Consider the following 12,294-nt stretch of genomic DNA (forward strand, 5'->3'; position numbering starts at 1 on the left):
AAAAATTAGCTGGGTGTAGTCCTCGCTATTCAGTAGGCTGAGGCAGGAGGACTGCTTGAGCCGAGTTCAAGGCTGCAGTGAGCTATCATTGTACCCACTATACTCCAGCATGGGCAACAGAGTAAGACCTTGTCTCTTAAAAATAAACTAGAATACTTTAGTAATGACTGGTAATTTTATATGAACTAGGACTGGCAAATGTTAAAAAAAAAAAATCTAACTTCCTGGCTCAAAATAAAATTTCCTGCGTCAACAACGACTTTGCTGTTCAATCCTGTAGGTTAGATGTGCATTCCCTTTAACTAACATTTAAAATTGACCACTTTGCTCTCCTTAAAAAGGAGTCTTCTCTTAAACTTCTCTGACATCACACTATTTCTATTTCTCTGGCCACTCCTTGGTCTAATTTTGTTTTCTTCCTCTGGCTGTCTCCAGGCTCTTTTCTCTCCTGAGCCTGCACCAAGTGATTTCATGTACTCTCATGGCTTCAAATGACCATCTGTATTTTGATAATTCCTTTTCCTATAGTTCTAGCCTAGATCTCTCTTCCAAGTTCCAGATACACATCTAGTTGACATCTCCTCTTGAGTGTTCAAAATAGCACCTAAAGTTAGCGTGTCCAGATCTGCATGCATCTGCTTTCCCTGGAATTTGTCTTGTATGCCTCATGTCAGCAAATGACACTACTCAATTATGCAAGCCAGAAACCTAGATGTCATTCTCGAATCTTCCAACTCCCTCATGCTCTGCATCCAGAAATCACAAAGTTCTTGTGATTTTACCAACTGTATCTCAAATGCAGCCACTTCTCACCTTGCCCACTGCCACCATTCTAGTACAGACCATGATAATTTCCAACCTGGATTATTGCACCAACCTCCTGTGTTTTCCCCTTCTAATTGAGTCTCCACATTACCCAAAGAGTTATCTGCATAAACTCAAATCTCTGTCTATTCTCCTATCCTCAAAATTCTTTGAGGGTCCCCCATTTGCCCTCAGGATAACTCTGTACAATAGCTAACGAGTCTGTTTCAGCCTTGTCTTCACATCTCCACACTCTGCCCCCAAGGTGGCTGTCATACTTTTCTTTAGTTCTCTAAAGAGCCCATCCTGTCCCTCGCTTCCTGCCCTTGCACATGCAGTCTCCTCACCCTGGACAATCTCTTCCACCTTTCCCCACCACAGATGTCACCCCATTTCACCCGGCTAGTTTCTGCTCATACTTTAGGTCTTGTTTGGACGTTGTTTTCTCCTGGAAACTTTTCTTGACAACCTTCCCATGGTATGTGCCCTCCTAGTACTCTGTTCTTTCCCCATTAATGCACTTTCACACTGTTTACTTGTTTGTATCCCCCACTGGACTGCAAGCTACTCACGACTTGTGTCTTTTGCATTGTTAAATCCTCTGATACATGTGGTGTGCCATAATGTGTGAATAATGACAAACTGTAGTAACATGCCTTTTTTATTTTCTGATGTTTTGACATCTGGGTTCTTACTAAGACTTATCTTCCTAGGACTAATTCCTAGAGATTGCAAAAGACTCCCATTGGAGCATGCCTTACATACACACCCCAGCCAATCCAAAGCCCACATCCCCAACTACCTCCTTTAACAAACTCTCATAAGCCAAGCCAATATTCCCATCCCCTAATTACCCCAGGGCCAGCCTCTTACCTGACAGCCTGCTGAAGTTATTCAAACTAGCCAAACTAGCCAGTCTTAGAAGTTGCTTACCCTGCCTCACCCATTCCTTCCCATGACAACCACAGTAAAGTCTCACCCATGCTTTCCCCTCATTCCCTTCACCTCCTGGTCAACCCTAGTGCTTCCCTGTGTGGAATGCCATGCTTCCTGCTTCTAGGAAACTGACTGTAATGTTTTACTCAGTTAAAAACATCTTCCTTCGTGACATTCACATCTGTGTCTCTGTGTCTTACCATATGCTATGGTTTGAGTGTGTCTCTCAAAAGTTCATAAAATGAAAATTGAATTCCCATTTTAACTGTGTTGAGAGGCAGGACATTGGAGAGGTGATTAGGTCACAAGGGCTCCACATTCATGAATGAATTAATGCCATTACTGTGAGAGGGGGTTTCTGCTGAAAATGACGAGTTTGCCCCCTCCCCCCTTGCTCTCTGTCGCACGTGCTTCCTCACCACATGATGCCTTCCACCATGGGATGACCCTCACCAGATGCTGGCAGCATGCTCTTAGACTTCCCAGTCTGCAGAACCACGAGCCAAATAAACTCCTCTTCTTTGTAAATTATCCAGTCTGTGGTATTCTGATACAGCAGTAGAAACAGACTAAGACACCATATCTGATTAAAACATTCCAGATTTTTAAAACACACATTTACTAAGTGCTATGTGCTATTATTCTTCACAACAGTCTAACGTATTAAACTTTATTATTCCCACTTTAGAGAAGAAAAAACTGAAAGCTTAAAGCTTAAGAATATTGTCCAAGGTGGTAAAGCTGTGGAGCAGTGGAGCTGAAAGTAAACTCAAACCCCAGAGCTGTTTTCCTTTAAAAAAAAAAAAAAAAAAAAAATTGCATATGTTTAAAGTGTACATGATGTTTTGATATACATAGTAAAAAGATTAGGACATGCAGGCAAATTAATATATCCATCACCTACCACTGTTACCTCTTGTTTTGTGTGGTAAAAGCGCCTAAAATCTCCGCTCTGCAAAACTTCAGTATACAATATTAATAACTCTAGCTCTGTGGCACATTGGACCTCTAGACTTATTCATCCTACATAACTGCAAGTTTCTACCCTTTGAACTACATCTCCCCATTTCCTCCTCCTCTCTGCCCTTGGTAACTACCATTCTACACTGTGTATGTGACTGTTTTTGGATCCCAGATATAAATGAGATCATGCAGTATTTTCTGTGTCTGGCTTTTTTCACTTAGCATAATGTCCTCCAGTTTAATTCATGTTTTTGCAAATGGCATATTTCCTCTTTTAAGTCCAAATAACATTCCATTTTATATATAGCACAACTGATCCATTCATCCATCAATGGACACTTACACTGTTTCCATATCTTGACTCTTGTGAATAATGCTGCAATTGATGTGGGAGCCCAGACACCTCTGTGGTGCTGATTTTATTTCCTTTGGGTATATACCCAACAGCAGGATTCTCTGGGTCATGTTGGTTCAATATAAATCAATTTGAAATCAATTCATGTAATTTACCATTTTAACAAACTAAAGAAAAATCACATGATCATATTAATAGATGCAGAAAAAGCATTCGACCAAATATAACACTAAAAGGTTTAGTGAATCTTGGCCTAAACCTTACACATTATACAAAAATCAAAATATCATTTAAATATAAAATGTAAAATTATAAAACCTTTAGATTACGTAGGAGAAAGTCTTTGGACAGTCTTAGTCCATTCAGGCTGCTAGAACAGAATCCCATAGACTGGTAGCTTTACAAACAACAGAATTGTATTTCTTACAGTTCTGAAGGCTGGGAAGTTCAAGATAAAGGCATCAGCAGGTTCTTCATCTGGTGAGGGCCTACTTCCTGGTTCATAGAACAGAATAGTGCCTTCTTGCTGTGTCCTTACATGGTGGAAGAAGAAAGGGAACTCTCTGGAGTCTCTCTTGTAAGGGCACTAATCCCATTCATGAGTACCCCAGATTCATGACCTATTCACCTCCCAAAGGCCCCACCTCCTAACACTATCACACCAAAGATTAGGTTTCAACATATGAATTTTGGGGGAAACAAACATTTAACCTACAGCAGGATTCTGGGCCTTGGCGACAGCTCTTAGGTATGACATTAAGAGCATAATCTGTAAAAAAGAAAATAAGTGGGCTTACTCAAAATTTAAAACTTTCCTCTGTAAGAGATCCTGTTAAGTGGATGAAAAGATAAACTAGAGATTGGAAGAAAATGTTTGTAAATCATATATCTGACAAAGGACTCATATCTAGAATATATAAAGAACTCTGAAAACTCAACAATTGGCCAGGCATGGTGGCTCACACCTGCAATCCCAGCACTTTGGGAGGCTGAGGTGGGAGGATTGCTTGAGTCCAGGAGTTTGAGACCACCCTTGGCAATGTAGGGAGACTCCATCCCTACAAAAAAAAAAAAATTTTTTTTAATTAGCTGGGTGTGGTGGCATGCACCTGTAATCCCAGCTACCTGGGAGGCTGAGGTAGGAAGATCACTTGAGCCCAGAAGGTCGAGGCTGCAGTAAGCTGCGTTCACACCACTTGGGCGACCCCGTATCAAAAAACAAAACTAAACAAAACAAAACCTCAACAGTTAAAACCAATAATCCAAACAGAAAATGGACAAAAGATATGAAGAGACTTTTCATCAAAAAGTATATATGGATGGTAAATAAGAACATGAAAATATATTGAGATAGCCATTAGGTAAATACAAGTTAAGACTGTGATGAGATATCACTATCTACCTATTAGAATACCTAAAAAATAGTGACAACACCAAATGCTGGTGAGGATGTGTAGAAACTGGATTTCTCATACATTGCTGGTAGGCAAGTAAAATGGCATAACCATTTTGGAAAACAGATCGGCAGTTTCTTTAAAAAAAAAAAACAACTAAACGGGCACCTACTATAAAGCCCAGCAATCACACTCCTGGGCATTTATCGGTAGAAAAACCTGTATACAAATAGTCATAACGGCTTTATCTGTAATAGCTAGAAGCCAGAAACAAGCAAAATGTCCTACAATTGGTGAATGGTTAAACTGTGGCACATTCATACTATGGAATACTACTCCACCACAAAAAGGAACAGATAATTGATACAACAACTTGGATGATCTCAAGGGCATTGTAATCAAAAAAGTCCATTTTAAAAGGTCATGTATCAGCCAGGCACAGTGGCTCATGCCTGTAATCTCAGCACTTTGGGAAGCTGAGGCAGGTGGATCACTGGAGGCCAGGAATTTGAGACCAGTTTGGCCAACATGGCGAAACCTTGCCTCTACTAAAAATACAAAAATTAGCTGGGTGTGGTGGCACATGCATGTGAACCCAGCTACTTGGGAGGCTGAGGCAGGAGAATCGCTTGAACCTAGGTGACAGAGCAGGACTCTGTCTCAAAAGAAAAAAAAAAAAAAGGTCATGTATCACATGATTCCATGTATATAACATTCTCAAAATGGAAAGCTACAGAGGTAGAAAAAAGCTTAGTGGTTGTCACAGGCCTGGGGTGGTGAAGGAGAGGTGGATGAAAGTGACTACAAAGAGAGAGATCTGCTCACCTTTTCAGTCATCACTTCTTTTGTTGTGTTGAGTTGCCATTGTCTTAGGTGTGATTTTTCTGGTTTGGAAATTCCTCAGCTTCTGGTCTGCTGATGGCATCTTCCCTAATGTCCCATGCTGGTATGGATTTCGGGAGTAGGAAAGATGAATGTAATTCTTTGTAATTTGTCTTAACCTACTCTCCCCAAAAACAATTTTCAGCAAGTTCACCAATGGCCTCTATAAAGCTAAATCCAGTGGACAGTTTTCAGTTCTTATTTTAAAGCAGAAGTCCCCAGCCTTTTTGGCACCAGGGACCAGTTTTGTGGGAGACAGTTTTTCCACAGGACAGGGCAGGGGATGGTTTTGGGATGAAACTGTCAACCTCAGATCATCAGGTATTAGTTAGATTCTCATAAGGAGCATGCAACCTAGATCCCTCCCATGTGCAATTCACAGTAGGGTTCGTGCTCCTATAAGAAGCTAGTGCCTCACTGATCTGACAGGAGGCAGAGCTCAGGGAGTAATGCTAGCTCACCAGCTGCTCACCTCCTGCTGTGTGGCCCGGTTCCTAACAGGCCACAGACCCATACTGGTCCACGACCTGGGAACTGGGGACCCCTGTTTTAAAGGATTCTATGCTGCATTTGACATAGCTGATGGTATTAGTTTCCTGAGGCTACTGCCACCAATTACCACAGACCTGATGACTTCAAACAACAGAAGTTTATTCTCTTACCATTCTAGAGGCCAGAAATCCAAAACCAGTTTTACTGGGTGTGCTCCCTTTGGAGTTTCTAGAGAAGAATCTGCCAGCATTCCTTGGCTTGTGGCTGCACCACCCAATCTCTGCCTCTGTGGTTACACTGCCTCCTTCTCTCATGTATGTATCAAACATTCCTCTGCCTGTGCCTTATAAGGGCATTAGTGATGGCATTTAGGGTCTATCTGGATAATCCAGGATAATCTCCCTGTCTCAATATTCTGAATCACATCTGTAAACATTTTCCCATAGAAGGTAATATTCACAGGTTCCAGAGGAAAGAACCAGGTATCTTTGGGTGGCCATTATTCAGCTTGCTACACTGACCGTTCTCATTCTTTGTCAAAACTCCACCCCTCTGAATTCTGGCACATTGTTCTGTACTCTTGTTTTGCTACCTGACAAGTGCATCTTGGCTTCCTTTGTGGGCCTTTCCTTTTCTGTTTAATCCCACATGGGGGCCATCCTTTGCTCACCTAGCACACTTTTCTCACTGGGACAATTTCATGGACTTCTGTGATTCATCACTCTCCCATCTGTATCTTTTTTTTTTTTTTTTTTTCTTGACACAGAGTCTCGCTCTGTCGCCCAGGCTGGAGTGCAGTGGTGTGATCTCGGCTCACTGGTGCAAGCTCCGCCTCCCAAGTTCATACCATTCTCCTGCCTCAGCCTCCCGAGTAGCTGGGACTACAGGCTCCCACCATCACGCCCGGCTGATTTTTTGTATTATCAGTAGAGACGGGCTTTCCCCGTGTTAGCCAGGATGGTCTCGATCTCCTGACCTCGTGATCCGCCCACCTCGGCCTCCGAAAGTGCTAGGATTACAGGCATGAGCCACCGCGCCCATCCCCCCCATCTCTATCTTTAGCCGTGATTGCTCCCTGTAATTATCAGACTCAGTCTGTAGCTGGTCAGATGCCTACCAAAAATATATCTCTCTGGATGTTCCTCAAGTCCCTCACACTTAATAATCTTCTAAAATGAAATTCATGTTCTTCCTCTCACCAAAAGCAGAAGTGTAACTGGGTTCTCACACTGTGGAGCAAACATGTACAAAAGGAATTCCCCTGAATGGATATGGGGGGATCTAGGGGCAGGGAAGGGCCCGTACTAATCACTGACAGAGGGCATCTCACATAAAAAAGGGATGTCCCTTTTACTGCCTTCTCCACCGTCTCCCACATGGACTCACCATTGTGTCTCAGTTAAGTAGTAAACTGACAAATTGTGATTTTTCTCACTTTAGTAGGCATCACTATGAGATACACACTTTTTGCTAGGCCCAGTGCAAAATGGAAATGCAGAACCTCTTGTTCAAAGATTAGCAGGAATTTCCAGAGTAGCAAAAGCTGAGTATTAAGCCCTTCTATGCCCAGGACCCTGTATGACTACACAGGTCACATGCCTGTAAAGTTGGCCCTGCCTGGAAGTCATTTCTTCTCTCTCTTCCCACTGCCTGGATCTAACCAGTCTCCAAGACCTGCCATGCTATTCCTCAAATGTCTCCTATGTTCTTTCTCATTCTCTTCCATCATTGCCTTAGTGCAACCCCTTATTCCCTCCACTTGTTCTTTCTGGCTCAGGTCTTTAGATCCAGATGAATCATCTAAAATGCAAATCTGGTCAGGTCACTCCCCAGCCTGAAATGCTCCAGTGGCCTCTCGTAACCATAAGGATAAAGTCCCAGGTACTTAGTAAAGTCTGCCATGGTGAACTCAAAGTGATGATAATATCAAACCTCTTTTAGTGCTTGTGTATGTCCTAGTGTGACACATCTCTGTGCCTTTTCTATTGCTGCTACTCCCACTCTTTACCTGGACAATGTATTCTTTTGAGTCTCACAGCTCAACTAATTGTGTGCGTGTGAATGTGTGTGTACATAAACATTTTTGTAACAGTGCCTGGAATATAATTAGCACAGTACGTATTAGCTATTATTATTATTCCAGGAAACCCTCTTGGACAAATTAGGCTGAAAAGCCTTCTTTCATGTCACCATAGCACACTGTGCATATTTTATCTTACCACATTATAGTGAAGATGTGTCTCTGTCTGCCTCCACAGCTAGAGTGCAAACTCCTTGAGGCAGGGACCATGTCTTACTCATCTTTTCATCCTAGTGCCAAAGTGGTATAGTGTCCTGTGCATCTTATGCATTCAAAAAATCTTTGTGTATTCAACTGATCCCCAACATACCTTCCAATCATTTTTAGTCCTAGAGGGGTTTCTTAAAAAGCATTTTCATCAGATGAGACCCCACCCCTGAGGGGACAAAGAGAAAGAGAAGGAGTGTTTTCAGCCACCACCTGAGGCCACCATGTTCTTCCTCTCTTACACATCTAGTACATACCCCCTTAGGTTTCCCATAAACCCTGTCTTCCCTGTGGACAATTTCTTCAATCGTTAGTGGTGTATTTCTTCTTTCTCTCTCTCTCTCTCTCTCTCTTTTTATTTTATTTTATTTTATTTTATTTTATTTTTTTGAGATGGAGTCCCACTGTATCACCCAGGCTGGAGTGCAGTGGCATAATCTCAGCTCACTGCAACCTCCGCCTCCCAGGTTCCAGCAATTCTCCAGCCTCAGCCTCCCAAGTAGCTGGGATTACAGGCGTGTACCACCACGCCCAGCTATCATTAGTGGTGTGTTTCTCCAATGATGTCCCTAAATCTTCTTCCCTGGGGCCTGCGCCTCTCTTGAACCTCCCCATTCTACACCTAGTGCATGCTTTGCCAGGGTAATTCCAAAAGAGTCTGGGGGTCGGGGCTGGTGGTAGAAATCCTACATGTCATGGCTGGATCTTTCCTGGAAGTCTGGGTTGGAATAGGTATTAAAGAGGCCACTCTGAATGTATAAATCTAACTAAAAATGTATGTGATTGGTGGGCATTTTTTCCAACCTAATAAAGTCCCTTTCCATCTCCCAGCTCTTTGTATTTTAAAAGCCAGGTCACTAGATTTGATAATTCTGGAGAGAACTGACTGAAAAGAGTTGGTTTGATTAGAAATAGAGGTTCAACACTTTTACACTGTTGGTGGGAATGTAAATTAGTTCAACCATTGTGGAAGACAACGTGGTGAATCCTCAAAGACCAAAAACCAGAAATACCATTTGACCCAGCAATCCCATTACTGGGTATATACCCAGAGGAATATAAATCATTTTATTACAAAGATACATGCACGCATATGTTCATTACAGTACTATTCACAATAGCAAAGACATAGAAACCACCCAAATGCCCGTCAATGATAGACTAGATTTTAAAAATGTGGTACATATACACCATAGAATACTATACAGCCATAAAAAGGAACGAGATAATGTCCTTTGCAGGGACATGGATGGAACTGGAAGCCATTATCTTCAGCAAACTAACACAGAAACAGAAAACCAAATACTGCGTGTTCTCACTTATAAGTAGGAGATGAACAATGAGAACACATGGGCACAGGGAGGGGAACAACACACACTGGGGCCTGTAGGGGGAGGAGCTGGGGGGAGGGAGAGCATTGGGAAGAATAGCTTAATAGATGCAGGGCTTAATGGGTTGATAGGTGTAGCAAACCACCATGGCACACGTCTACCTATGTAACAAAACTGCACATCCTGCAAATGCACCCTGGAACAAAATAAATAAAATAAAATAAAATAAAGAGGTTTGAGTCTTTCCTGGTAAGCTTATTTATGCTCTATCACAGATGGTTCAGCCTTGGGGCAAGATAGTCTTTCTCCTAACTTTTGTAGTTTTGAACATTCTAAAGTTTTTGTTGTTGTTGTTGTTTTCCGTGAGGACAGAGGCAACTTCGGGGAAGTACTCTGTGGGGTAGGATGGAATTTGGGGCCTTTAGTTTTCCTTCCAAGAGCCCGTAGGAGGTTTTGGGTGCCTTCTCAATGATGGCATGAGAAAATATAAAGCAGATGGCCGGGGGCGGGGCGCAGTGGCTCACGCCTGTAATCCCAGCACTTTAGGAGGCCAAGGCGGGCGATTCACGAGGTCAGGAGATCGAGACCATCCTGGCTAACACGGTGAAACCCCGTCTCTACTAAAAATACAAAAAAATTAGCCGGGCGTGGTAGCGGGCGCCTGTAGTCCCAGCTACTCGGGAGGCTGAGGCAGGAGAATGGCGTGAACCCGGGAGGCGGAGCTTGCAGTGAGCGGAGATCGCGCCGCTGCACTCCAGCCTGGGCGACAGAGCGAGACTCTGTCTCAAAAAAAAAAAAAAAAGGTGAACTTTGGTATATTCACTGCTTATAAATGTTATGTGGAAAAACATAAGCTGTTTGCTGTTTACAATTCGTTTGCTGTATTTTGTGCATGTGGACAAAAATGGGGGAAGAAATGAAAGATGTGTTAGGATAATGAGTATACGGCTGAATTTTCCAGGAATTTCTATAGTAATACCAAATCGCATGTTTTAATGCCCACCGTGAACAAAAGAAGACCGGAACCCTCGCGACTCATTTTGACGTTTTCTGGTCGGCGGTAAAAACTCGGTTCCCGGCCCTCCCGGAAGTTGTTTCACAGTTGTTTCCGGGAAGCGGGACTCCAAATGGGTCGCAGTCGTAGCCGCTCCCCACGGAGGGGTGAGTCCTGTAGCATTTCGGAGGATGTGGGGCTCTGTCGGAGGCCGGTCCCTTTTGTTTTATTTTGTTTTGTTTTTGGTAGCCGGGTAGTAGAGAGGCGGGCTCTTTTCCCCAGGAGGAGAGCGAGGGGTGGATAAAGGAACGTAGACCTGGGCCCTTCCCTCTTCAGCCCACCTTCTCCGGTTTGAAGGCAGTGTCTCTGAATTAGTTTCATTAAGTCTTTGTCACCTTCATACAATAACCTTTATTACACTGTGGTCGGTGGGTTTAGAATTAGGCCTCAGTTCCTTTGCTGAATTTCTGGGCGACGGTGGGCAAGACACTACTCAGCCTTTCTGAATCGAATTCCCAGAATTAGTCATTGAGGGTACTATTGCCAACTTTTAAAAACTGATGTGATAATTAATGTCACATCCCATAACATACAGTATGTGATTCTGCCTAGTTCTTAAATACTTAATAAATGTTAGATTCCTGCCCAGGTCATTACAGGGAAATCGATATTAAGAGTTTTGAGTCCTGGGAGCTCACTTCGTAATGTTTTCTGGCTCCCAGCCCCATAAATGAGGCAGCGCGATGTAAAGAAAGCTGGACTTCCATCAGGAGATCTAACTTAGACCCTCGGTTCTGCCCCGATTCGTTGGTTTTTTTCTTTTTAATCAATTTATTTACTTTTAATGAGACAGAGTCTCGCTCTGTCGCCCGCCCAGGCTGGAGTGCAGTGGCCGATCTCAGCTCACTGCAACCTCCACCTCCCGGGGTCAAGCGATTCTTCTGCCTCAGCCTTCCTAGTAGCTGGGATTACCCGTCCGTGCCACCACGCCTGGCTAATTTTTGTATTTTTATTAGAGACGGGGTTTCGCCGCATTGGCCAGGCTGGTCTCGAACTCCTGACCTTGTGATCCGCCCGCCTGGGCCTCACAAAGTGCTGGGATTAAAGGCGTGAGCCACTGGCCTCTTTTTACCTTTTTAATGTGACTAGTAATGGTTTGCATTATTTTTCTACTGGACGGCGCAGCTCTAGATATTTGAGGTAATTTTCAGTTCTGCAATTTGTGTGCGATTCCATTAGAACGTAGGCGTTCCCGGTCCACATCCCGGGAGAGAGAACGCAGGCGCCGAGAAAGGTCCAGGTCTCGGGAGAGAGATCGGAGAAGGAGCCGTTCGCGATCCCCGCACCGAAGACGCTCCCGGTAAGGGTAGAAAATAAGCCGAGAGCTTTATTTACCGAAAGTCCCTAAGAAACTGGTCGCTGCTCTTAACTTTGTTTTGATCGCTTATAAGGGGATTTACAGTTTCCTGAAATGGAGGAAACTTAATCCAACCGTATTCTAAAGCTAACATTCAGCTTGGTTAAATGGGGCTAATAGTACTCTACATCGCAAAATTGTCTTGAGGAGTAAATAAGAAATAACGCATGCAAACCACAGAGCATGGTGCTTGGCAAGAAGAAGAAGTAAGTATTTTATATTTTTGTTTCTTTCTTTTTTTTTTTTTTTTTTTTTTCTGAGACAGGGTCTCACTCTGTTGCACAGGCTGGAATGCAGCCGGGCAACGTGGGCTCACTGCAACCTCTGCCTCCCCTGGTTCAAGCGATTCTCCTGCCTCAGCCTCCCGAGTAGCGGGGACTACAGGCATGTGCCACCACACCTGGCTATTTTTTTTTTTTTTTTGTATTTTTAGTAGAGA

The 12,294-nt window shown here is 43.3% G+C and overlaps 1 protein-coding gene across 1 annotated transcript in view; it reads left to right on the forward strand.

The window, feature by feature from the left end:
• The first annotated feature begins 10,539 nt into the window (after positions 1–10,539).
• Positions 10,540–12,294, forward strand: part of SNRNP27 (small nuclear ribonucleoprotein 27kDa (U4/U6.U5)) — a 10,571-nt gene continuing 8,816 nt past the window's right edge. The window contains exons 1-2 of the mRNA XM_011985042.1: positions 10,540–10,605; positions 11,678–11,799. Of these exons, the coding sequence (XP_011840432.1) occupies positions 10,572–10,605; positions 11,678–11,799 (156 nt within the window). The 5' untranslated portion in view covers positions 10,540–10,571. The remainder of the gene's footprint in view (positions 10,606–11,677; positions 11,800–12,294) is intronic.

The sequence above is a fragment of the Mandrillus leucophaeus genome, unplaced genomic scaffold, assembly GCF_000951045.1.
Source record: "Mandrillus leucophaeus isolate KB7577 unplaced genomic scaffold, Mleu.le_1.0 Scaffold279, whole genome shotgun sequence".
Classification (NCBI taxonomy): domain Eukaryota; kingdom Metazoa; phylum Chordata; class Mammalia; order Primates; family Cercopithecidae; genus Mandrillus; species Mandrillus leucophaeus.